Source organism: Dicentrarchus labrax, unplaced genomic scaffold (assembly GCF_905237075.1).
Source record: "Dicentrarchus labrax unplaced genomic scaffold, dlabrax2021, whole genome shotgun sequence".
NCBI classification, from domain to species: domain Eukaryota; kingdom Metazoa; phylum Chordata; class Actinopteri; family Moronidae; genus Dicentrarchus; species Dicentrarchus labrax.
The window spans coordinates 344,374-371,562 of record NW_026136724.1 but is presented as its reverse complement, the minus strand read 5'-3'; the positions used below and the strand labels follow the sequence as shown (position 1 = coordinate 371,562).

At 43.0% G+C, this 27,189-nt stretch overlaps 3 protein-coding genes across 4 annotated transcripts in view; 1 reads left to right on the top strand and 2 right to left on the bottom strand.

The window, feature by feature from the left end:
* LOC127358984 (uncharacterized) overlaps positions 1-14,364 on the top strand; it is a 30,063-nt gene extending 15,699 nt beyond the window's left edge. For both annotated transcript variants that reach the window (XM_051392604.1, XM_051392603.1), the window contains 6 exons: positions 724-1,068; positions 1,148-2,863; positions 4,613-11,883; positions 12,332-12,518; positions 13,319-13,389; positions 13,922-14,364. In XM_051392604.1, the coding sequence (XP_051248564.1) occupies positions 724-1,068; positions 1,148-1,212 (410 nt within the window). In that variant the 3' untranslated portion in view covers positions 1,213-2,863; positions 4,613-11,883; positions 12,332-12,518; positions 13,319-13,389; positions 13,922-14,364. The remainder of the gene's footprint in view (positions 1-723; positions 1,069-1,147; positions 2,864-4,612; positions 11,884-12,331; positions 12,519-13,318; positions 13,390-13,921) is intronic.
* LOC127358994 (zinc finger protein 239) lies at positions 13,768-20,891 on the bottom strand. The gene is made up of 3 exons (XM_051392619.1): positions 20,763-20,891; positions 18,021-18,540; positions 13,768-16,398 (listed from the first exon to the last, which is right to left on the bottom strand). Exons 2-3 carry the CDS (start codon positions 18,231-18,233, stop codon positions 15,733-15,735), a joined length of 879 nt encoding a protein of 292 aa, XP_051248579.1. The 5' UTR covers positions 18,234-18,540; positions 20,763-20,891; the 3' UTR covers positions 13,768-15,732.
* The window catches only part of camta2 (calmodulin binding transcription activator 2), a 23,834-nt gene continuing 17,307 nt past the window's right edge, over positions 20,663-27,189 (bottom strand). Inside the window, 13 exon segments of the mRNA XM_051392630.1 lie at positions 20,663-21,350; positions 21,679-21,753; positions 22,006-22,199; positions 22,731-22,751; positions 22,939-23,010; positions 24,592-24,796; positions 24,909-25,090; positions 25,278-25,495; positions 25,580-25,730; positions 25,732-25,814; positions 25,904-26,177; positions 26,605-26,683; positions 26,864-27,060. Of these exon segments, the coding sequence (XP_051248590.1) occupies positions 21,296-21,350; positions 21,679-21,753; positions 22,006-22,199; positions 22,731-22,751; positions 22,939-23,010; positions 24,592-24,796; positions 24,909-25,090; positions 25,278-25,495; positions 25,580-25,730; positions 25,732-25,814; positions 25,904-26,177; positions 26,605-26,683; positions 26,864-27,060 (1,806 nt within the window). The 3' untranslated portion in view covers positions 20,663-21,295.

Below are 27,189 nucleotides of genomic sequence, written 5' to 3'. Positions count from 1 at the left end.
TTGGAGCTGAGGACAGAAGAGGTTGTCCTCATTCACTCTGCAACATTAAACAGGAGAGCACGTATATACACAGAATAATAAAGTTCATTAAAGAAATAATAAAACACAATATGAAAGCTGAGTGTGTGTGTGTGTGTGTGTGTGTGTGTGAGTGTGAGTGTGTGTGTGTGTGTGTGTGAGAGAGAGAGTGATGTTAAAGCTAACTGTCGACCTGCCGTTTGTTTGCTGGTCAAAGCGTCATCAGGGGGTATCAGGTTACGGTCACAGGAAGTGACCTGATGAGAGGTCACAGGAAGTGACCATCAGGATAAAAGTTGAGGTTAAATCCTCCAGAATGGTCCCAGTGGTCCCAACAGTAGAAATGATGTGAGTGAATGTGTTGCTACAGAAACAATGAGACATTTGTTTGATCAGTGATGTTGAACCTGTGTTTGAAATGCTGTGTGGAACTAAGATTCATTCACTGTTACATTTGAGCAACAGACAGCAGTTCAACACTGAGATGAGACATTACTGTGAAGCAGCACATGGACAGAAAATCACAACATGTCCAACAGCTTGAAAACCTGCTTTTAGTTCCTATATTTCTGTCCCCTGTTACCTGCTGCTCTCATCTGGTTCTGTCCTTCAGGGTTCTCTACAACTTTGTAATCAGTCAATAAAGTTATTACAAACTGCTGCTGCTGTCTGTACAGCTGATGTTGGGGTTTGTTGTTCTCTCAGTCTGTCAGGTGGAGGTGGAGGAGGGGGCGGAGTCTGTCCAACTGCCCTTCAAGACCACAGCTAACCTGCCTGAGGATGCTGGAGTGGAGTGGGAACGCATTGAACCCAAACCCACAACGACAGTCCATGTGTATCAGAACAGTTCTGATCAGCCTGAAATACAGAACCAGGATTACAGAGACCGAACAGAGATGAAGGAAGACCTGCCGAAAACTGGAGACCTCAGTCTGACCCTGAAACACCCCAAAGAGAGAGACACAGGAAGATACTACTGCAACGCCTACCGTAATGAGGAAAACATCAGATACATCCTGAGAGAGAAATCAGTGCAGCTCACAGTCAGAGGTCAGTACTGTAGATACAGGTCAGAGGTCAGATGTCTCTGTGTCTGTCTGTGTCTGACTGTCCTCTATCTCCTCTGCAGGGAGAACCAGGAACAGAAGCAGCTCCATTGATCCAACTCCTCTGATGGCTGATCAATCTGTTTGATTGGTCTGTTGATCAATCTTTGATTATTGATCTTGTTGAAGGGGCTCAAAGGAAGAGAATGTCAACGTTCAGCTTTCAGTGTTTCCTCTCTTCATCATCTGAATGAACCTGCAGTCCATACTGTGATTCTTTTATGTTTGTGTATTCAGCTTCTATACATATATATCTGGCTGTGTCTCAGGAGGTAGAGCGGGTCGTCCACTGATCGGTGGTGCTGGTTCGATCCCCGGATCCTCCCGCTGCATGTCGAAGTGTCCTTGAGAAAAACGCTTTGAGTGGTCAGAATTTATACCTCCTCATCTCCTCTGTCCTCCTGCCTGTGACTGAAAATCCATCTGGAGAAACTTTATTTGAGGACTGACAGACAGCTCTTTGTCAATAATGTGATCAGATCCACATCCCGTGAAACAGAGACCCAGCTGGTTATTATATTTACTGCATGTCTGGAACATTAGCTGGAGATGTACGGTCTGCTGAGTCTTTCATACTGTACTCAAGGGCTATAATAAGGGGTTTCTGAATGGTTCATTGATTGTTTGTCTCTGCTGTTTCTTTAATGAGGAGAAAAGCTATTTAATCTGTAATTTTCAGGGTGGGAGGAACCTATGCAGATCTGATGTATTTTAGTCTCTATTGTTAGAAAGAACACTGATTATGTCTGACAATTATATTCTGATATATTTTACTAACAGGTGTTTAATCTATTGATGTTTTTTTTCTTTTTTTTTCCCAAACTCTTTTTATAAGCATTTTTTCAAAAATAACAATTTTCAGTGCATTTGTGATTTGTGTAGGACCAAAAAAAGGGGACAATGAAGCATGTATAAAAGTAAGACGAGTCCGAGTATGTGCATGGATACATATACATGCATACATACATCCACACACACACAAACCTAAACACACACATATATTCACTGCACTTACACAAAAATAATAATTGTATAAAACAAATACATACAACAAACAGAACATGGTCTTTATGTAACAGGGATGACTACTGTAAAATTAGATTTATTTTGTGAATTATTTTACTATGTTTATTGAATTTGCATAAATTAATTAAGGGTAATTGCATATATAAGCATATTTGTATTCTGTTCTGCAATGTAGATGAGGAACTGCATAAGGTGCATGTACCTGGAATGTTACCATGGGTTAAGATTGGCGGAGTGATATGATGTTAAGTGTGTTCAGTTGTCCTACTGTTGAAACGGACATTAAAGTGGACCGAGTAACAAAGAAGAAGTTGTCCCTGTGCTCTTGCTTCACCCACGACCCAAAGGTAGTTAATATAGTAACCATCAAGTTATAGTTAATGCTAAGAGTAACCAGCGTTACACTGGTGGCAGCGGGTTTGATGACTGCTAATTTTTGCAGATTATTAACGAGCGACCTGCCTGAACGACGGCTGCTGTTTTCTTTTTTTCTCCTCACCGTTGACTTCTGCTACAAGCTAACGCCAAGCTAGCGACACGGTGTAATATGGAATAAAACGGACTCTGTCGGACATGTAATCAGCAAGATAACATCAAAAGGACAATATATGGGAGTAACAGATTTGCAAGGTGGACATGACTTTTTTTCCTGCTCTTCGCGGATTCATGTTGGAGTGCTGCCGGTGAACTTGTCTGCGTGGGACGGTCGCACGGTAAAGTTGTTCACGTGTCTCTCTGAATACTACAACCTCAAAGCCGACTTGCCCTAGGTCAGCAAAGCTCAGACTGTTGAACATTAAATGCACTTTTGAAGAGTTGTGCCTCTGCAAGTTAAAAGGTGGTCAGTGTCATTAACCATGACCGGTCACAGTAACATTTGGAACAAACTGCCCTTTCCTCCTGGCTCTAGCTATGTTATGCCACAGTATTGTAAAGGGGATTTTCCTCATGTTTTCATGGGAGATGGAAAAGAGGACTTTTCACAATGGTGCAAAATGGTAGAAGCTAATCCTAATTATGATGAAGACAGTGTGGTATATTAAGTAGCGATGATGTGAAGATGTGTTGAAGAGAAGTCCGCTGACACCGTCTTGATTGTATATAAAGGTTTATTACAAAAAGTTCAGCATCATTTCAAGCCCCGGGAGCTTGGAGAGCATCCAGCCAAATGAACAACTCTGTCTATATGCGTCGAACATAGGCTTTATATAGGTCTATTGTTTATTCAACAAAATAGTAAAGAAACATCTGGTTCTTGTACAGATAAGTGAGGTAAAACAGGTAGATGGGGGATTTATTAAGATAAAGGTCAGAGGCCATTGAGAGGCTAGCCTAAACATTTCATAGTAAGAATTGCGACGTTGAACCTCATGTCTTACTAACACTGCATATGTTGACAAAAATATCACTTGAACTTATAACAAACTGTCACTTAAATGTATAGGCCTTCGGATACCACAACAGTTTTGCTAAACTGCTGCCCACACGTCTGGGTGGTGCTGCTTTTAGTTACTGGGATAGCCTGCCAGATACAACAAAATCTGACAATACTGCAGTGAAAGAAAAGCTGAAAGCTGTTTTTTGGACAGACAGCTTATCTGTCTACATTTCAAAGTTATGTCAACGCCCGCACTCGCCTACCTGGTGAGGCTCTTCCAGTATTTGCTGCTGAAATTAGCCGACTAGTGGAGGAAGCTTTTCCCACATATGGACAAAACGCAAAAGATGGAGAAAAATAGATAGATAGATAGATAGATAGATAGATAGATAGACTTTATTAATCCCCAAAGGGAAATTGGGTCGTTATAGCAGCCAGGTACATTAAAATACAATAGAATAAAATACAACAATAGAATAAAATACTTAGACAATATAAAAAAAGATAAAATATAAAAAGGTAGGTAAGGTGCAAAGTTTTAGTTGTAGTTGCAAGATGGTGGTAATAGTACTGATGACATGATGGTAGTGGTATTGTTAATAACAGTAAATAATGATAATATTAATAATATTTATAATAATAATAATAATATGTATGTATGATATGATGACTGAATTTAGCCTGTGCAAGGTGTGCATACATACATACTGTAATATATATATATATACACAATATATATAATATGTACATATATATACACACAAGATATGATATAGCATATGTATAATAGATACTTGACTATACAAGAAGATATACATACAATAGATAATATCTTATATATTGTTATACAATAGTAATAGTAATAATTGTAATATTATATATTATATAACATAATAATAACAATAATAGTAATAACAATATTATTAATATAATAATATATTGTATAAACATGATATATAATATCATCATGGTTTAATTAATTGAACCATATCATGAACATGGTGTTACAGCACTGCAGATTGAGACCACCCATCATGCCAGCAGGGTGTTTTCATCACCAAACACTCTGCCATGTATTTCTCAGGCACCTGTGTCACCTGTTGTCCCTCCTTTGGCACCCACTCACCTTCATGGGTCTTTAACTCCTCTCAGTGTCCACTCTGCCACCTCAGATGATTTTCGGAAAATGCAGAGAACACTGGAGACACTTTCAGAAAGAATTGAGCAGTTGCAGCTAGAGGTGCAACGCCAGCAACAAGGCACTCAACGCGGCTCATCAGACTACAGATCTCGTCAGCGGAGCGCCACTCCTGATGGTGGACGGGGCCACAGCTGTTACTATTCCTCAGACAGATATCCCTATAGAGAATCTTCTTATGATCGATACTCACCTAACCACCGGTATGACAGACAGGATTCCTACACTTGTTCTGGATCATCTGAGCTCATATCAACAAGTAGTTGAAAATGAGGGCCAATTGCCAACTACTGTCTTCGCCCAGGCCCATACAGACAGTAATGCTTCTCCTACTGACTTAACCAGAGAAAGTTTGTCTGGGATTGATGTGTCAAGAAGATATGTGTCAGTTGTGATTGAGGACACTCTTGTGCATGCTTTTGTTGACACCGGAGCTGACATTTCAGTTATCAGCGAGGATTTTAGGATGTCTATAACTGCTCTCCACAAAAAGCCAATTGTAAAGCAGTGTCTTCCTCTCACCAGTGTCACGGGTGACCCTCTGGACTCAGTTGGTTCAATCTTAGTCAATTTAAGTATTGCCCTCAAGCCAATGACACATGTTCTTTAAGTTGTCAGAAACTGTACTAAACCACTGATTTTGGGCTGGGATTTTCTGGATGCTAATGGAATTATTGTAAACACCCAGAACATGTCTCTCATAGTGGATGACAAAGAAGTATCACTGGTTAGCCCACACCAGTATGTCCCTAAACTAACTAATGTTACACTGTCTTCTACAGTTACAGTTCCAGCCATGTCAGAGATGGTCATCACTGCTAAATGTGCTAATGTACCACTTAAAGGACTAGTGCCTCATGACTATGCAGGTGTGTTTGAACCACACTACACAAATCATTCAACTACCGGTTTTGCATGGACTGTAGCAAAAGCTGAACAAGGTTCCATCCATGTGAAAGTAGCTAACCCCTCCAGCGAGGACGTCATGTTATATTGTGGCACTCAGATAGACACTTTTCATGCCACATCTGGCAACAGCAAAGATGAGTACACTGTGATGGAAAGTTCTGTCTGTAATGTCAACATTCAGATGCCTGTAATGTCGAAGCCAACTGTACTGACTGACATTTCAAACCCTGACCTCACAAGTGCACAAAATAAGAAACTGAAAGACACTTTAAGCTCATTCTCTGATGTTTTCAGTCAACACTCACATGACTTTGGAAGGACGTGCCTGGTTACACACAAAATTACAACCAGCTGTGACACAATCTCACAAAGAGCCTACCTACCTCTCCTGCCATGAAAAAGAAATCCACCATCAGGTGGAGGAGCTTAAAGCTCAGAATCTCATTGAGGACAGTACAAGCCCCTGGGCCAGCCCAGTGGTCATGGTGAAAAAGAAAGATGGCACATACAGATTTTGTGTTGATTTCAGGAAACTGAACTCAGTTACCATCACTGATGCACAACCTCTTCCGAGAGTTGATGATAGTTTGGATGCATTATCTGGCTCTCAGTTTTTTTCCACCATGGACATGTCAAGTGGATACTGGCAAGTTGAAATGGATCCTGCAGACCCAAAACTGCATTTACAACAGGCGATGGTCTCTACCAATTCAAAGTGATGCCCATGGGTCTAAAAAACTCACCACCAACTTTTCAGAGACTAATGGAACTTGTTTTGAGAGGTCTCCACTGGACAATGTGTGTCATTTATCTTGATGACATAATTTGCATCCAACTTCCAACTTTATTTGTTAAGCACTTTAAAACAACCAACGTTGACCAAAGTGCTGTACAGGAGAATAAATAAGACATCATAAATAGCAGCAATCATGGAGTAAAAGTTCAGTGAAAGCGCTGGATTCACCAACACTCAGCCATGTCTCAGTCACACAGAGGAAATCCAATCCTCGGTACGTGAAGAAATCCTTCAAGACAAAAGTCCCGTTGGCTAGTGACAAGCATGCGTGGGACAAGACTCTGATAATCATATCCAAAACCTGACAGAAATTCTTACACGATTCAGATAAGCAGGGTTGAAACTAAATTCAAAGAAATGTGACTTTTGCAGATCTGCAGTGAAGTATATGGGACACATGATGGACTGGCACTGGACCCAGTCAACAGTCACCGTATATGTGAGTGGCCTGTCCCAAGATCACCTACTGATGTACAAGCATTTCTGGGATTGTGCTCTTATTACAGACGTTTTGTGCACAAGTATGCATTCATCACTCATCCTCTTCAGACTCACACAAAAACATGTGTCGATTGAATGGACTGAAGAGTGCTCAACTGCATTTCAGACATTAAAAGATGCACTCTGCTCCCCTCCAATAATGGCATTTCCAAACTTTCATTAGCCATTCATTCTAAGTACGGATGCCTCTAACTATGCAGTTGTTGCGGTGCTTTCTCAGGTTCAAAATGGAAAGGAACGGGTTATAGCTTATGCTAGTCATGTTCTGACACGCACAGAGAAAAAGTGGTCCACATATGACAAAGAACTTTAGGCCATTGTCTGGTCTGTCAGACACTTCAGACACTATTTGAGTTTAATCCATTTACAATCATTACTGATCATCGTCCACTCCTCAGTCTACGGAAACTGGATGTCACACATGACCCCACAGGACGTGGTCGTTGGGCTCTGGAGTTGGATTTGTATAAATGGACAAAAATACACAAGGAGGGAAAGAAACATACAAATGCTGACGCTATGTCACGGATTCCCCCTCCCACAAGAGGACCCTATGGTTCCAGAAGAAACAGTGTCTCCCTCACAGGACAGCAACTCCTCTCCTGTCCAACTGGATGCACTGCCTCAAGCTCCACGACCTGGCTCTGGAGCCGTGACAAAAACGAGGAGACGCAGTTGAAAAGACAAATTCTAAGTCATTTATTTAAACATAACAACCTAAATGCAACCTGAAAAAGAACTAAACAGAAGATAAGGTGTGTTTGTCAGTAACCTCAGTGGTGAAAGTGTGTGTATGCATGAGTGTGATGTATAATGAAAAGTAAATGTTGGATGTTAAAACACAACTACCCGAATACCAGCAATGATAATAAGATAGAAAGAGAGCCCCTGTCAGCCAGAGAGGCGGGGCTTTTATAGCTGGGAAACACCGGGACCAGGTGCTTCCGGCTATGCCGATTGGTCCAACCCACAAGTACCTGCTGCCTTAAAAGGAAGAGGAAACATTAGAGCCACTCAGGGGACCGTCACACACAGGTATGGAATTGTTGCAACACACACTTTCTAGTTAAGGAAATGACACTGTAGCTGAACAACTGTCTGACCCCATTCTCTCGGAAGTGTACAGATGGGTACAGGAAAACAAACGTCCTTACCTCAGACATGTAAAAGGGAAAGTTCAAAGAAAACTCTGGTGACAATTCCCTAAACTTGTGCTGTGTAATGACTTACTCTGTCGAAAGGCTCACACTGCACCAGGACAGCCAGTTGTGTATCAAGTACTGATTCCCACCACACTAATCACAGAGACTATGAGCATTCTTCATGGCAACCCCTGTTCTGGTCATTACAGTGCTGAGTGCACATTCAAGAAAGCCTTGTCTATGTGCTATTGGCCAAACATGAGAACTGATATTGATAACTTTTTTACTATGTGTCATACATGTCACTCAGAGAGTCAGACACCCCCTCTCTGTAATCAGACCTCAAACACGGACAATCATTTTTTGGACTTTTTTCCACATTATTAAACTGTACATTTGATCTTTTTTTGATATATATATATAGTTTTTAATATATGTTGTTTGTGTAAGGTAGCAGCCTAAATACTCCAAAGGATGACACTGTTGCACCCTCTATTGCTCTGTGAATACAGCTAATGTTGAAGTTTGTCCATTATGTGACACCGTAGTCGGGTTATTCATGCCGTGCGGGACGCCATTTTGGTTAAATGTTTTCATTCATTGTCCTGTAAGGTAGCAGTGTTAGTGGCGGCCTGCATCCTTCTAAAATATCTTAACTAAAATCACCCATCCGGTCATTATGTTCATCTAATGCAGGGGTTCTCAACCTTTTGCAAGCTGGGCCCCCCCAAAGCTGGTTCATTGCAGTCGGGCCCCCCCCTTCCCGGCGCCACCCCCACTACACCACCTTGCATAGATAGATAGATAGATAGATAGATAGATAGCCCTAGGCTAGGCTATTATTTTTAGGGCCACATTATTATTATTATCATCAGTAGCAGTAGGTATAGGCCTATTATCATTACTAGGCTATTGCTATATACTTATATGAATTTACATGCTTTATTGTTATTATTAGTATTATTATTATCATAAGTAGGCCTATTATCATTACTAGGCTATTGCTATAATTGGGAATTGGCACCAGACCTCTGATATGAATTTATTCTTTATTAGTGTGTGTTTAGTAGTGTTATTATTACTAGGCCTTATAGTAGGCCTATCATCTACATTTTTGACAGAAGCTTGCAGGTAGGCGATGTTAATGTGAGACCTGAGCCTGCTTTGCCTTGCAAAGATCCTCAATTCTTGGAGCAATGTCTGATAAACATAGCCTCAAATCATCCTCGATTTGTGCACGATTGCGGTACTTTGTTTTGAGTGCAGTCATTTTTGAGAATCCTGCCTCACACAAATATGTCGACACGAAAGGGAGGAGAATCTTCAAGGTGACGTCACAGAGTTGAGGGTATTCCTGCATCAGTGCTGCCCAGAATGACGAAAGAGGGCAGGAGGTAAAGAGTTCCTTCAGCCTACTGTCACTCTTCAGCTCAATGAGCTGTTCCTGCATATTGATTGACAGCTCGTTTGCTGTGCACACAAATGGATCTCGAACCCACGCAAAAGAGCGATAATCCTCCTTAAAGTACGTCGCAAATTGTTTTCTCATTTCTGACAGGTGCTCAGATGCTGATTGAAATAGAGAGGAGAAATCGTGTGACGTGCCTGCATCTGTGATATAGTCCGCAAGGCTAGGGAACATGTCGCAGTTCCCTCGACTGATGCGGCCATGCCAGAGGTCAAGTTTTTGTGTGAAGGCGTCCACTCTGTCTGCAAGGAGCAAAATATGAGTTTCGCGGCTTTGCAAAGACAGGTTGAGGACATTCAAACAGTCAAATATATCGACCAAATAGGACAGAGACGCAAGCCACATAGTGTCATCCAGATGCTTCGCCAGATCTGATTTGATTTCTGTCAAAAACCACCTCAACTCCTCTCGCAGCTCATACAACCGCTGTAACAACCGCCCCCTGGAGAGCCAGCGAACTTCAGTGTGCAGAAGCAGCTGTTCGTGCCCTGACCCCATCTCCTGGCAGAGGACCCCAAACAAGCGAGAGTTTAGCGGCCGTGATTTGATGAGATTTATCATTTTCACGGATTGATTCAGCACGGAGTCAAAGAGAACCAGCATTTTTTTAGCAGCTAGTGCTTCGCGATGGACCATTCAATGTGTCCATTTCACAAGTGGAGCTACTTGCTGAACGCGGGCAGCTAGGCCAAGCTCACGGCCCGTCATTGCCCGCGCACCATCCGTGCACAGGCCAATGCATCGGTCCCAAGCCAAACCATATTTAGGGATAAAAACATCAAGGACATTGAATATGGCTTGTCCTGTAGTGTGCGACTGAAGAGGCCGGCAAAACAGGACATCCTCCTCAATCGTCTTGTCCCGCAGATACCTGACATAGGTGAGGAGCTGTGCCTGCCCAGCAATATCAGTGGATTCGTCCAGCTGCAGCGCGTAGTAAGGACTCTTTTTTATGAATGAAATCAGTTGCTCTCTGATATCATTAGACATGTCTGAAATTCTCCTAGCGACTGTGTCATTGGACAGTGGTACTGCATTGAGTTTGGCTGCTGCACTATCTCCTATCATTATTCTGCACACGTCTTGCGCAGCCGGCAAAATGAGAGTCTCGGCAATTGTATGCGGTTTACCCAGTTTGGCTATTCTTTTGGCCACTACATACGACGCCTCCAAACACTGTTTGGACACAGTGCTGTGCACTGACATGGCTGCCTGTTGCTGATGGAGGCCATCAAGCTTTCTTTTAAAATATTCAGCTGGTTTATCCTAAATGCCAGCATGCTTTGTTTCGAGGTGCCTTTTTAGTTTACAGGGCTTCATGCTGTCGTTTGCCAGCACCTCGGCACACACAACACACTGAGGTCTCAGATCGGCTGTGACTGTAAACCCAAACTGCAGGTATGCTTCATCGTACCTTCGAAGCTTTTTTGCAGCTGGTGGTGCGTCGGTTGTCTTGTTGGTCCTCACTAGAAATCTCTCCATTTGTGTTGGTTTTGAAATAATTTGGATGTGGATTAGTTGTGATTTCAATAAAGTTTAGGCTATGATGTAACGATGTGTGTGTGTGTGTGTGTGTGTGTGTGTGTGACTATGTTGAGAGACTAGTATCGGGGGCTAATCAGTTGGGACTTAGGCACGATCTTTAATACAAACAAAACAAAATTAATAACAAACAAAATAACGATTTTACAGGCAATGCAGATTTTATTTTAAGACTTGACGATTGTAGTCCTTTGTCAGTGAGTGAGTGAGTGTGTGTGTGTGTGTTGCAACACGGTGAAAAAGACAGAGGGGTGGTTAGCTAAGTGCACTGCCTAGCAGTTAAAAAATAAACTTAAAAACATAAAAATAACTGAGATGGGGATAATCTTTAAAAAGACTGTTTGTGGGATTAGTCTTTAAAAAAACTGTTGGGTTTTGGAGTATAAGATGATAGAGATTGATAATAGATAGAGTAGATAGAGTAGTGAGAGCTGGCACAAGCGAACTTGGCAAGAGACTAGACGAGAGTGAATGGAGCTAACATTGGAGAAACATTTACATTTAAACCCCGCTCTGTGAGCCAGGGCGGGAACGGCGGCGGCCATGCGCATGCGCGATTCATTTGCAGCCTGGACGCGGAGTGGTGTGTGTGTGTGTGTGTGTGTGTGTGTGTGTGTGTGTGTGTGTGTCTCCTCTTTGCTCTGACTGCAGGCTGCTGCGCGAGGTTACAGAGACTGACCGTCTGTGAGTGCTTTGGACCGGGGAGGGGCTCACGGCAGCACCCGCTGCTCGTTGAGCACAGTAACTGCAGAGTGATACGTGCTTTCACGTCAGTCTCCAAACACCACAAAAGTCTCCGGTAACATCAGATTTTTTTTCCTCCCATCCTGTAGCCTACTCGCGCCCCCGGGAGAGTGGGGCGCGCCCCACCGGTTGAGAACCACTGATCTAATGTGTTAATTTATATGTTAGTTTACATTTCGGTGAGGGTTTGAGAAGCGAACACTTGTATTTTCTTTGAAAACTTTGGCTGTAATGTTGGCTAGCTTGCTGTGCGTGAGTGGAGCACCTGTTCAGAGAAATAGTGCAGGATGAAGCATTATTCTTTCAGTTTGCTGTTTTAAGTCATTTAATTTATTTTTATGAAGTCATATGTTTATAGAGTGCCTTATTTAATTTACACTTCCTGTAATTTATCATTTTTAGTTGTAGAGTATTATTTTGACACAATATATTTGTTTATTTGCACTAGAATATAGTTTTTAAGAAAAACTATAAAAAAATGTTTTCATTCATTGTCCTGTAAGGGTGACGGAGCCAGCAGCCAGTGTAGAGGACCAGAGGTGAAAGCTGTCAATGTGTGTCTCCAGGTCTCAGCCACAATCCAGAACTCCTGTCTCCAGTGCTTCTCTTCTCTCCCCACGCAAGCATCCTATCACAACCATAAACACAACTCAGAGTCTCTGGGTGTGTAGGGAGGCTTCAGCACATCCTGTGGGTTACATTTGTATATCTGGAGTTTGTGACAAAAATAATTTCCCCCTGGGATTATTCAGAGCTGCCAACTCTCACGCTTTCGCCGTGTGACACACGGTTTTGCCTGTTTCCACACGCACTCACGCCACACATCCAATTTCTAAAAATGAAAGCTGTCATAACAAGCAGCAGGAGAGCACATTGTTAACCTTGTGGTATACTGCATGCTCAAATATCAGCTCATTGCATTGTTTATTTACTCACAGTTTAACACCATTCTAATCAAAATATCAATCAACCTACAGGTACCTAGGTCAAATCTTAAACACTGGTCTATGAATAAGGCTTTATTGTGATACAGGCAGTCATTTAGGCACAACAATAGTTTTCTGGTTGAATGTTCAGCTCAAGTCTAGAAGGCCCTACAAGTCATGATGCCGAACATGAATCAGAATAAGTTCAGGTATTGCACATCTTTAGCAGACCACCCAAAAATCACATCACATCTACTTAATCCAAAATGTCCTGGGGGTTAACCTTCAGCTATGTCTGCTTCTCAGAATGTAACCAATATTGTCCATCTCCAGTAGGCTGCCCCTATCAGCGGCTTTGGGCCTCCCCACAAACCACCAGAATGCAGGGTACAATATTGGTACAACATCAAATGAATTCCAATTCTCTGATATCTGAGCCACCAACTTGTGTGGCTGCATCATTTTGGTCAGCCCCAACAAAATCTCACTCCAAGGTTTTTTGAAAAGTTGGCAGCTATGGATTATTAAAGTATTTCTGATTCTGATTCTGATGTTGTTTTCCAGACACTGATTCAGTTGCAGTTTACTCCGCAGTGAGAGGAGTCTTTAAGGCATCACAACAAACAGGATGAGAGGTACCGCTGCTCTTTATCTATGAATGCTGGACAGAGCTAGGCTAGCTGTTTGCCCCTGCTGCCAGTCTTTATGCTAAGCTAGGCTAACAATGTCCTGACTTCAGCTCCATACTGAACACACAGACATTAGACTGATATCAATGTTCTCATCTCACTCTCATAAAGAAAGAGGATAAGATCATTCCCCACCATGTTGAACGATTCCTTTAAAGAGATATGGGTGATAGTAATGAAAGACACAAGGATCTATAAACCAGGTTCACATTGTAACAGTGGGTCCCAACCTGGGGGTCACCAAAGCTTCACGGGGGGGTTGAGGGCTGTAAGAAAACTATACACATATGGTTGATAGGTTGTAATTGGACAGCACTACAGATGTTTCACTAAAGTCTTTATTATGTTAAACATTCATTCAATATTAATGCAACCTGATTGAATCTGGAGTTTGACAGCAGTCAGCAGTTCCTGAGAGCTCGTCAGGGTAGAAGTTGTTGTGTGTTGTTTCTCATTGAGTTTGTTTGTTTGTGTTCAGAGTTTCCAGCAGAGCCAGAGGTCGTCTACTCTTCACTGAGGTAGACCTTCACACCTTCAACCAGTCCAACCACTGATGTCCAGCTGGCCTCTAACTGGTCCCCACAGACTCCCAGTACTTCCATTACTTTCATTGTGTTATCTTTAAAGTATAATTAGACTCATGCAGCTACAAACAGACAAACAACTCACATTTATGTATTCTTTATTTGTGTTTTTTGGTGCAAAAAAAAAAAGTTATTATTATTATATTTATATTATATTTAAGTTTTAAAAGTATTTCAGCAGGATGCACAAGAACAAGATATTACTCATTATGTTAAACTGTCATTCTTCTATTTCTGAACAGAATCTAATAATAACTATCAGCTGTTTTATATTTAATGTAAGCATATTGCTGTTGTTAATATTTCTGTTTTTGGATCAATAAACTTTATTCTTGTTGTTCTGCTGTGGTTCTGTAGGTTTCACAAAGCTGTCTGATGGAAACTTTGACTTGTTCTGGTTGGTTGTGGCTAACCGATACAAACCTCTCTTCAGTGCTGATAAAGAACAAACAAAGTAAACCTCAACCGCAGACTATAAACAGCATGAACATCATTCAGCTTCAGTACAGACTGTCTGTTTGAAGAGTTTGGATTCTTTAGTCAGTGAACGGCTGAGAAGATTCACTAACATAAAATACTCCTTTATTTACAGTCTAGAAGACGCCACACTGAACTGGTTCCACTGGTTCTCACAGAGAGAACTCGGACTGTTGTTGCTGACGGTATTCGGTAAAGCCGTCTTACAACCAGACATGGGTTAACATTTTAATGGATTCCCACTCTTTTTAAGAAATCATTTTCCAGGAGTTTTCTTGACAATACAGGACAGCACTGGCTGACAAACTGTCCTATAATTTATTTACTGGTAGGTCTAGTATTTTATGTTATAGTTTATGAGACACTTCCTGCTGAGTACTCTCCAGTGAACAGACGACAGTTTACAACAAGTTTCCATCTGACTGGAACATGATTTTGACCAAATGTAACAAATTAAGTAGAGTTTTACTTTAAATAAAAAACATGTTCTCACCCTTTAGCAGTAGAAACTCTTTGTTACACGTACAGTTAACATTGCTTTGTGTATTTATCAACCACAACAAGACATTTTTTCACTGGGCTTTTGTGAGAATTCTGCTCACAGCTCCAGAAAGAAAACAGACTGGACGGTCAAAAGATCGCTGAGATATTTGCTCATTTTAATAAATTTCCAAGACGCTCAACATGTTAGAAGACATAAAACACAAAGAAACTAAACAGTCCTGAAATCAAAATTTCCACAAAAATATAAAATAACTCCAGAAAACAAGAAAAGCTAAAATAACGATGCTGTAAAAAAAAAAAATCACTTACCCAGTTTCATTAAAAAATATTTCTGAATTCTTCATTGTGTCCGTCTGAGGGGAAGCATTTAATAAATACAGAAATTTGCATCACCTGCAGTTTGCTCCTACGCTCAGCTAAAAACACTCGTTTTAAGAGATAATCTTACAGTTTTTATTGACAGTACAAGACAGCACTCGCTTATAAATGGTCATGTAATTCACAGTCAGCGTTTATTGGACACTCACATTCCTTTAAGGCTCAGCTGGTTTCACACAGTGTAGTTAGGCTGTGGGTGCAGCACAATCAGACCCTCTACTGAAGTAAAAGCACTAATATCAGTTAGAAAACCTCAAGAGGAAACTCTGAAACTAAAGTTAAAGACGTGTCTTACCCTAGTAATTTAAAAACAGCTGCAATGTTTGTGTAGTTAAAGGAATCAGAATCAGAGCGAGGTGGTGTGAATGCGTTCGTGGTATTTAAGGGAACTGTTGTTCGTAAATGTTTTGTCACATTGTTCGCACCAGTACGGTTTCTCTCCAGTGTGAAGACGACGGTGGGCTTCGAGGATACTCCCTCGAGCAAACATTTTCCCGCACAGATCACACCAGTAGGGTTTCTCTCCAGTGTGAATGCGTTGGTGGCGTATGAGGGTGCTTCGCCTCGTGAACGCCATTTCGCACACATCACATCTGTACCGTTTCTCTCCAGAGTGAATGCTTCGGTGCTTCTTAAGGTCACTTGACGTACTGAAGGCTTTCGGGCACTGGTCACAGGCGTACGGTTTCTCCCCGGTGTGCGTGCGCTGGTGGACAATGAAGTGAAGTTTGTGTGCGAAGGCGGCCCCACACTGGTCGCAGTTGTACGGTTTCTCTTCGGTGTGAATGCGTCGGTGGATTCTTAAGGTACCGGCTCTAGAGAAACCTTTCCCACACAGGTCACAGATGTGTGGTTTCGCTAGAGTGTGAACACTCTGGTGGGTTTTTAGGTGATTCTTACGTTGGAACGTTTTCCCACACTGGTCACAGCTGTATGGTTTCCCTGCAGCGTTGCGTCTCTTTTGATTCCTTAATGACGTGGATTTATCACCGCATTGACCTCCGCTCTGTTTCTATAGCAACAGACAGAGAAAGAGTGAGTGGGATGTTAATGAATCTCATCTATAATATCTCCACATTTTATTTAGCGTCTCATAAGAAAAGTCTGATACTAGTTCCCTTAATGACTCCAAAATAATATTGTTTGTTCATCAGAGACGATTCAGGGACATTTCAGTGGATATGATGCAATCTGACACATTTCCTTTGTTTTACATTAACAATTAATTAACAGTGCTGCACCCAAAAACACACCAATGAAGAAGAATGTCACTGCACACAACGGATATTTAGCTTTTAAACAAACATTATATATATATATATATATATAATATATTTTTTTTTTTTTTTTTTTTTTTTATATAATATATATATATATATATATTCAATTGAATTGAATTTAAATTTCAATTCAATTTTATTTGTATAGCGCCAATTCATAACAGAAGTTATCTCAGGACACTTTTCAAATAGAGCAGGTCTAGACCGAACTCTTTAACATTAATTACAGAGACCCAACAGTACCACCATGAGCAAGACCTTGGAGACAAGGGCAAGGAAACACTGCCTGTTAAAAGGCAGAAACCTAGGACAGATCCTCCGGCTCTAGGTGGGTGGTCGTCTGTCTCGACCAGTTGGGGTGAGAGAGAGGGAGAGAGAGAGAGAGAGAGAGAGAGAGAGAGAGAGAGAGAGAGAGAGACAGACAGCTGCTCTTTTCCTGAGTTTTAACTCAACAATGGGTGAGAAAGACTAAGAACAAGGCTTTCAAATGAATTATAATTTAGTTTAGGTTTAGGGTCCATTAAAACGCTCGAATCATATATGGCTGCTACTCCACCTCCTCGGCCAGTACGTCGAGGAATGTGAGTATTAATATGACATTTATATAAAGTATATATTATATGTAAATATTATATAAAGTATATATTATATATATATATTATATAAAGTATATATAAAGTATATATTATATATAACTTTATATAATGTATATATTAAATATATATATTATATAAAGTATATATTATATATAAATATTATATAAAGTATATATTAAATATAAATATTATATAAAGTATATATTAAATATAAATATTATATAAAGTATATATTAAATATAAATATTATATAATGTATATATTAAATATAAATATTATATAAAGTATATATTATATATTGATATTATATAAAGTATATATTATATATAAATATATTCTATAAATGTATGTGATATGTTTTCATTCACCTGATAATAACAATCAGTGCAGTTAAACGCAGTCCCAGCTGATCATCAATCAATAACCAATAGATTGTATGAGTATCAGTTTGTATCTGAGCTGCTGTACAGACAGGATCAATAAAGTCGATCAGTAATGCTATTGGAATCCATAAAGTCCAATCTCCCCTCTAATGAACCCGGATGTGGATTTGAGCCGTTGACCGGTTTTACCTGCGGGGTCTGACGTCACCTGTTCAACCGGATATTGATCACGTTGTTCTCCGAGATATCGCGAGAACACACGCAGCGCGGGAAATCACAGAGATAAAAGTTACAACAGGAATAAAAACCACATCAACCCGAACCCTGGGCCCGAACCCTGGACCCCCGGGAGGTCGGGACGTCATGAGCACCGACCTGGACTCCGGTGGGATCCGGATCCGGATCAGAATCAGAGGACGAGTCTGCAGTCTGTCCGCTCCGCTGCTCCGGGTCCTGGTTCTCCTCCATTCCGCTCCTGTACTGGTCCTGGATCTGGTACTGGTACTGGTTCTGGTTCTGGTTCTGGTCTGTGTCCTCGGAGCTTCGGCCGGGATTTAAGAGCCCTGCAGGATCTGGTTCGGACCACATCCGGTTCCTGTTCTCGCGATAACACAACGTCTCGTGGGTCCACTAAGCCCCGCCCCCTGGTTACTGTTGCTAAGGCTGTTTATCACTGTGGACTCAGTTACTGTAAAATGTAATCTATTACTCATTACTCCCTGACAACAGTAACTAGTTACACTAATAGTTACATTACTTTACTAAACACTCAGACCGACGACCAAAACCCAGTTTACATTAAAATAATGGAGTTTAGGTCTGGTTCTGGTTCTGGTTGGTGGTTCTGTGTGGTGGTTCTGGTTGTGTGTGGTGGTTCTGGTTCTGGTTGGTGGTTCTGTGTTGGTGGTTCTGGTTGTGTGTGGTGGTTCTGGTTCTGGTTGGTGGTTCTGTGTGGTGGTTCTGGTTGTGTGTGGTGGTTCTGGTTCTGTGTTGGTGGTTCTGTGTGGTGGTTCTGGTTCTGGTTGGTGGTTCTGTGTGGTGGTTCTGGTTGTGTGTGGTGGTTCTGGTTGTGTGTGGTGGTTCTGGTTCTGGTTGGTGGTTGTGTGTGGTGGTTCTGGTTCTGTGTGGTGGTTCTGTGTGGTGGTTCTGGTTCTGTGTTGGTGGTTCTGGTTGTGTGTGGTGGTTCTGGTTGTGTGTGGTGGTTCTGGTTCTGTGTGGTGGTTCTGGTTCTGGTTGGTGGTTGTGGTTCTGTGTGGTGGTTCTGGTTCTGGTTGGTGGTTCTGTGTGGTGGTTCTGGTTCTGTGTTGGTGGTTCTGGTTGTGTGTGGTGGTTCTGGTTCTGTGTTGGTGGTTCTGGTTGTGTGTTGGTGGTTCTGGTTCTGGTTGGTGGTTCTTTGTGTGGTGGTTCTGTTTTGTTGGTGGTTCTGGTTCTGGTTGGTGGTTCTGGTTCTGGTTGGTGGTTCTGTGTTGGTGGTTCTGGTTGCAGGAAACAGAAGCGGGACCAACACAAATAGCAAACAGCTGATTTATTCCTCTGACTTGTAGAATAATTAATTTCATTTGAAATGTTGAACAATTAAATACAAACTCATGCAAACAGCGAGGAAGAGGAGGGGGGGAGGAAGAGGAGGGGGGGAGGAAGAGGAGGGGGGAGGGGGGCAAGAGGAGGAAGATTTATTATTTCAGCCAAAGACAAACTCGTTATAAACAGAAGCTCATGCTCGGTCCTAGACGCTGTGGTTGCCGTGACAACAGCTTTCAGTCTCTGCCTAAGAAAAGCTTTAAAAAAAAAAAAAAACAGGTTGACGGGAACTGGGAACGTTGATGGGAACGTTGAGGGGAACGTTGGCGGGAACGTTGGCGGGAACGATGGCGGGAACCCCTCCAGCAGCAGAGCGGCTGCATTCGTCCGCCGCCGTTGTCCTGAAACGTTTCCTGACGTTCTAAAATAGGGTTTGATGGGAACCCCCGCAGTGACCTCTGACCTGTGACATCATCAGGTTGGTTTATCCCGACTGATTAATGAACAACCGATATTCACATATTAGTATTGATTACGATGGAAGGATCAATATTTTAATATATTTATATAATGACACAGATCTGATACAAAAATAAATAATGATACAAATTAAATCTATTTATTATCGACATCGTCAGAACCGTGAAGAACGGACCGACCGCCCAGAACTCGCCGTCTCTGTTAGTTCGGGTGTTAAAGGTCGTAGAGGTCGACGGGACAGTGGACCGTCAGAACCAGGTCCAGTTTAAAGGACGACCTCCGTCTGCTCTGGGAACTGCTTTACTCTGGGCAGAGGTCTACAGAACAAAGTATAAACCAGCTTTAGATTAATGAGTTGTTTAATCTGCATTTATTTATTATTTATTAATTATTGTTTACTCTATTTGCACTTTAATCTTCTTTATGTTTGGTTCCTCGGTACCAATAAAGTGACCTGGTTCTGGTCTGGTGCTGACTCATTCAGAGAACGGGTCAGAGCCACGTCACCACGTCACTGTTTTACATCTCCATCGTTAGCTATTGTTACCATGGTTACATCAGAGCAGGGCCAATAACGGGTCAGTGCACCGAACTCGTACTCGCTGATACCCGACAGGCAGGTTGGCAGTGCAGGAGGTATTTTAACAAACGTGATTTTATTTATTATTGTGAAACAAAGATTATTATTATTATTATTATTATTATTATTATTATTGTTTTATTGTTGTTGTTGTTATTGTTGTTGTTGTTATTGTTGTTATTGTCCTCCTGATCTCAGCTGTTACGGTTAAAACTGCACAATGTTACATTTTTAGAACGGACCGTCTTTGTTTTGTCAGAGGTCAGAGGTCAGGTGGGTTCCTTAAGACTCGACCTTACAGTCTGCGCAGTACGTACACACACACACACACGCGCGCACACACGCACACACACACACACACACACACACACACACACACTCATACAGTCACATTAACAGTTCATGCTGTAATAAATAAAAACATCCATAGCCTCTATAAAGTCAACATTAGAATATATATATATATTTATATATATATGTTTATAGATGTGATTGTGTTTAAATATATTTATAGTAGCTTTGTTAAAATCATGTACATTTTCAACTCCACAATCTGACACAGCGTCTGACTTTCCTACAGTCTGCTGACCCTCAAACGCAGCGTCCTGTGACCCTCGACCCCCGACCTTCGCAGGAGGACAGCAGTGAATCGTGGGAGGAGGGGACAGGCTGACGGAGGAGCTCCCGGGCTGGTTGTGCCCCGAGCGCTGCCTCCTAGGAGAGATTGTCCACACAGCTGAACAACCTTTAATGGAGGATACAGGTATCCCAGCATGCATCTGCAGCTGAAGCTCGGGGTTATCTCAGTGAGAATGTAAACAGTGGTTCAGTGTAGTGTTTAACTGGACGCACTCTGTACTGACAGAGCTCTGTCAATGAAGCTCTTAAAGCTGCAGACAGACAGCTACATTCAACCAGGAGAGACAGACAGACAGACAGACAGATAGATCCATAGAAGAAGAAAAGAGTTGGCATGGGGTAAGGCATCTCTCCGTCACTCTGCTCTTCTCTCAGTCAGTCGTTGGTGTCTCCTCCTCTCTGCTGGAGGAGAAAGGAGGGAGGAGGTGGTTTAAGTGGTCAGTCCTCTCCTCTCCAGCTCCCTCGTCTGCTTCAGCTCTTTAATCCTGCAGAGGAACAACGACGACACTTTACACTTATTAAACGTTATTAATCTACTGGTCAACACTACTGGAAAATATGTGTACTTTACTGTGAGCTAACGTAGCATAGCCCCAATCAACCAAAGTCCATTCAGAAAACAAGCATTTTAAAAGTTCAGCATCATTTCGATCTGTTTATATTATTATTTTAGGCTCAAACTGCTTATAAACCAGATTAAAGGGACAATACGAGCTTCACTTTCACTGGGAACGCAACATTAGACGAGTCGTTTAATGGATGGTGCCATTAGTCAGCGGTTTCCATGACAACCACCTGTAGAGCGTGTGTTACCTGTGTCTGCAGCGTCTCAGGAACCTCATGATCTTCCTCGCTGCCTGGTCCTGTTTCTTCGTCAAAAACGACCCCCTGATGGGCGAAGGATCAATCGTCAATATCTGCTGTCAGTGATTATTGGTATTTATTCAGCAGTCAGCACTGAACTCTGTCCACGTCCACGTAAAGAGCTTAAAGACGAGGCATTAATGAAAGAGGTGATAACTATAGACCTCATTCCTGTAGTGAACCCGGTCTGTGTGAGCACTGCTGGAGGAGGCAGTGGCAGCAGACCTGAACCTCACACTGTGCTACGGTGCTGACGACTGTCAGTCCAGCTCTTACTTGATCTTGGGGTTGTGGCTGGCGGCGCCCCTCGGGGCCTGTTTGAGCCTCTCGTACTCCTTGTAGCTGCGGTAGTACTGCTGGATGAGGACCGCCGCACGCCGGCTCTGCTGGAAACGCTTCTGCTCGTAGTAAGACCTGAACTTGGACTGGATCAGGATGGCTGCCTGGGTCATCTTCTTATACAGAGCGTACTGCAGGACACAGAGTGCACCGTTAGTGACGCCGTCAGAAACAGAAGACGACAAGAAGGTTTACGTAATCTGCGTGAGCGGCTAAAATACAATTCAAATGTTACAGGACAACATCGATTATTTCCAGGATATTTAATCCCTTTCCAGGTTTTCCAGGATGTGTGGGAAACCCAGCCAGTGAACAACAAAGTCAAACAGGGTCCAAATAAAGCGTCTGATGCCGTCAGAGGACAGTTTGATGACTGACTAACGAGGCCGAGTCAGCCGAGCTAACAGCAGCTAAAATAAAAGCCTGATGAACGTTGGTGGAGAAGGGAGGTTGATTCCTCCTCAGTGTCAGTGAACACAACACGGAACCTGAAGGTAATTGTGCTGCATTCAGGGGTCACAATAAACAGCAGCACTCGGCTGAAATTAACTTTATATAAACCAGGTTAACTACTTTTACACACACACACACACAATTTACACACACACACACACACACACACACTCTGACTACACATCTACATCTACTGTCAGCCGTATTACCTTCAGAGCTATCCATGTTAGCTAGCCAAAAAGAGAGAGGAGAGAGAGAGAGAGAGAGAGAGAGAGAGAGAGAGAGACATGGTGAAGAGACACAGCAGGTTAGTTCAGTGTTAGTGAAGCTCACAAACAATCACACACACACACACACACACACACACACACACACACACACACACACACACACACACACACACACAGTAACACACACCTGTTTGTACTTCCTGTAACACCTCTGTATGACGGCTGCAGCCATGTCCTGCTGCTCCTTTAACCTCCGACCCTGCAGACAGACACAGCAAACTCCAGCTTATACACATTACATGAGTCCGTATGAACAAACCCTCTTTGGCCACCGGGGGGCAGCGTGACATCAGTTTAACCTCCGTCTCAAACAACAAAAGAAATAACAAGCTTCATTTTTATAAAACATCCTGTTTCATTTGATTCCAGATTCCTGAGCAGCTTTTACACCAAGTTTGATTGAACATGTTTAAAAAAACTGACAACAGAACTATATTGTGTAACTATACTTTCAAAATATAATCCTGCTGTTTTATGATGGTGATCATGTGATTTCGAGGTGTCTTTGTCACTTTCCAGGGTGGTGGTGTCAACATATAACCCTCATTAATCCTCATTAACTCTCATTGATCCTCATTAATCCTCATTAACTCTCATTGATCCTCATTGATCCTCATTAACTCTCATTAATCCTCATTAACTCTCATTGATCCTCATTAACTCTCATTGATCCTCATTAACTCTCATTGATCCTCATTAACTCTCATTGATCCTCATTAATCCTCATTAACTCTCATTGATCCTCATTAACTCTCATTAACCCTCATTAACTCTCATTGATCCTCATTAACTCTCATTGATCCTCATTATTCCTCATTAACCCTCATTAATCCTCATTAACTCTCATTAATCCTCATTAACTCTCATTGATCCTCATTAACCCTCATTAATCCTCATTGATCCTCATTATTCCTCATTAATCCTCATTAACTCTCATTAACCCTCATTAACTCTCATTAATCCTCATTAACTCTCATTGATCCTCATTGATCCTCATTATTCCTCATTAATCCTCATTAACTCTCATTAACTCTCATTAACCCTCATTAACTCTCATTAACTCTCATTAATCCTCATTAACCATCATTAACTCTCATTGATCCTCATTGATCCTCATTAATCCTCATTAACTCTCATTGATCCTCATTAACTCTCATTAACTCTCATTAACTCTCATTAACTCTCATTAATCCTCATTAATCCTCATTAACCCTCATTAATCCTCATTGATCCTCATTATTCCTCATTAACTCTCATTAATCCTCATTAACTCTCATTAATCCTCATTAACTCTCATTACTCCTCATTAATCCTCATTAACTCTCATTATTCCTCATTAATCCTCATTAACTCTCATTAATCCTCATTAATCCTCATTAACTCTCATTAACCATCATTAACTCTCATTGATCCTCATTATTCCTCATTAATCCTCATTAACTCTCATTGATCCTCATTAACTCTCATTAACTCTCATTAATCCTCATTAACTCTCATTAACTCTCATTAACTCTCATTGATCCTCATTAACCCTCATTAATCCTCATTGATCCTCATTGATCCTCATTATTCCTCATTAACTCTCATTGATCCTCATTAACTCTCATTAACTCTCATTAATCCTCATTAACTCTCATTAATCCTCATTAATCCTCATTGATCCTCATTATTCCTCATTAACTCTCATTAATCCTCATTAACTCTCATTAACTCTCATTAACTCTCATTATTCCTCATTAACTCTCATTACTCCTCATTACTAGCGTACTCCAGTGTGTACCTTGTATCTCCTGAAGGCGTTCTGGATGATCCTGGCGGCCTCGTACAGCTCCCTCTGCTCTCCGTCTGTCAGCGTCAGCAGGGCAAAGTCTCTCTCCATCTTCCCATTGGCCGAAGCGTTCAGGAACTCCGCCCACGCCGCAGAGGACGGGGGGCGGAGCCTCTGGAGGGCGAGAGCACTGAGGGGCGAGGGGGGGCACACCCGCCTGCAGGTGCACACACATATGTAGTCATACTTGTGCCTTTGCCTTGTCATAATACCCATGATGCATAGCATGATGCTCTGGACCACAGTTTGTGTGTGTGGGCGGAGCTTACCTGGGCGGGGAGTGTGTGTGGGCGTCGACCGTGTCCAAGTAGGTAGCCAGCCAGGTGTCCTGTATGGCCGGGTTGTCCCGCCTCTCTCTGAGCGGAGACTCCGCCCCCCTGGGGAAGTCCTCCTGTTTGATTCGCTCCGGGGTCGCCTCAATGATTTGCTCTGCCAGCGTTGCCATGTCAACCTGTTGTGTGGGGAAGGTAACCATAGCGACAGGTTACTGTGGTTACTGAATATATGATGAGTGTGTTCAGTGAATCCAACAAGTCTCAACTGTGGGAACTAACTCTTGTTAAAGTCACCGATTGGTTAACATAACCTGTACGAGCCGTTGCCCTGACAACAGTAACGTGTGTGTTCAGTGTGTGTACCTGCAGCACCTCCTCCTCCAGGTACTCCTCCTCCTCGCCTTCGTTCTCTGCATTCTCGCTGTAGCTCAGCAGCTGCTCTGCCAGCGTTGTTGCCATGTGCGGCCGCCGCCCGCCTGCCGCGTGCAGGTAACTGTGTGTGTGTCCGGGGGAGGAGGAGCAGGCGCTCTCGTAGTCCATGAGGTAAAGAGAAGAGTCTCTGGAACCGCCGGGGTTCAAACCTGTGACATTGATCATTGATAATAACGATCAGTGCATGGACACAGACCAGGAAGCAGTAACTAACAGACTGTTACCTGTGTTACCTGTGCTCAGCCCGACGTTCGGCTCCTCCCCCCACATAGACACAGGAGGGAGGGCAGAGAGGGGGAGGGAGGAGGGGGAGGGAGGGGAGACGGGCAGCGAGGAAGAGGATGAGGAAGGAGATGATGGGGAGGAGGGGGAGGTGTCCATAGGGGGCGGGTCCGCTGGAGTAGGCGGAGCTCGGGGAGGGTGAGGAGGGGTCGCTGGGGGAGGGGAGGCTGCTGGAGGAGCTCAGACCTGAAAGGAGGAGGAGAAGGGAGACAGCCAATCAGAAAGCTACAATCATATCACATGACTGTGAGCCGACTGGAGCAGGTGTGTGTTACCTGTGTCCGGGCTGGTGGACAGGGGGGACGGGGGCTGCTGGGGTTGTGGCGTGGCCGGCGTGTGTGTGTCAGCTGAAGGCGTGTGCGTGTCCCTGGGTGTCATGTGTGTGTGCGTGTGCAGCTCCTCCAGCGCCGTGGCGAGGCGGGTGTGTCCTCGGGAGCGAGCCACGGCGAGCGGCAGCCGTCCCAGCGAATCAGGGATCCCCAGTGCCGAACTGTTCCAGCCGTACAGGAGCTCTGCTGCCCTCTGGTGGCCCAGAGCACACGCCCACATCTGGAACACAGACAGACGGTCACACCCAAGAAGGACATTTGAGTATCCTCACAAACCTCTCTGACTCAGTGAACCTCTCCACCGTAACTCTTTGAGATACTCAAGGACTTCTGAACCCTCTAAGGGACCCTTGAACCCCCTTAAAGGAGTCCAGGAACCTTTCCAAGAGTCTGTAGAACTTCCTCAAGTACCTCTGATACCCTCACTGAGAGCCTCCTCGTGGACCTCTGGGAAGATCTCTGGGACTCTTGAGGAGGTTCAAGGGATCCTGGAGACAGTTAAGAGTGCGCCGGAGGCACCTGTATTGTTGCTATGGTTACCTTGAGATTAACTGATGATTGAAGTGAGTCAATCAGAGCCTGTGTGTTTTTTGTGTGTGTGTGTGTGTGTGTGTGTGTGTGTGTGTGTGTGTGTGTGGTTGGTTTACCAGCGGGGTGCAAGAGAAGTGGTCAATGTTGAGAGGATCGACTTCCTGCTCCAAGTCCAAACTGTCGCTGTTTACACTCCTACAACAAACAAACACCTGCAGTCAAAGTGTGTGTGTGTGTGTGTGTGTGAGTGTGAGTGTGTGTGTGAGTGTGAGAGAGAGAGAGAGAGAGAGAAAGAGAGAAAGAAAGAGAGAGAGTGAGTGAGTGTGAGAGAGAGTGTGTGTGTGTGTGTGTGTGTGTGAGAGAGTGTGTGTGTACCTCCAGTGGATCAGAGTGTGTATCAGGTGAGTGTATCCCTGTGCAGCAGCCAGATGGAGTAGCGTCATCCCACGGTGACGCACAGAGTGATGAAGCCTCTCTCCTCCTCCTCCTCCTCCTCCTCCTCCTCCCCACCGTCCTCCTCTCATCATCCGCTCACACACTCCCACAATCCTCCTCTCGAACCACTGAGAGGACTGACAGACAGACAGACAGACAGAGAGAGAGAGGGTGAGACAGTTAAACACAGGTCACTGAGCTGACAGAGTGTGTCTACAGCTGATCATCTTCATTACTGATCAATAATCAATCAATACAGAAAGACA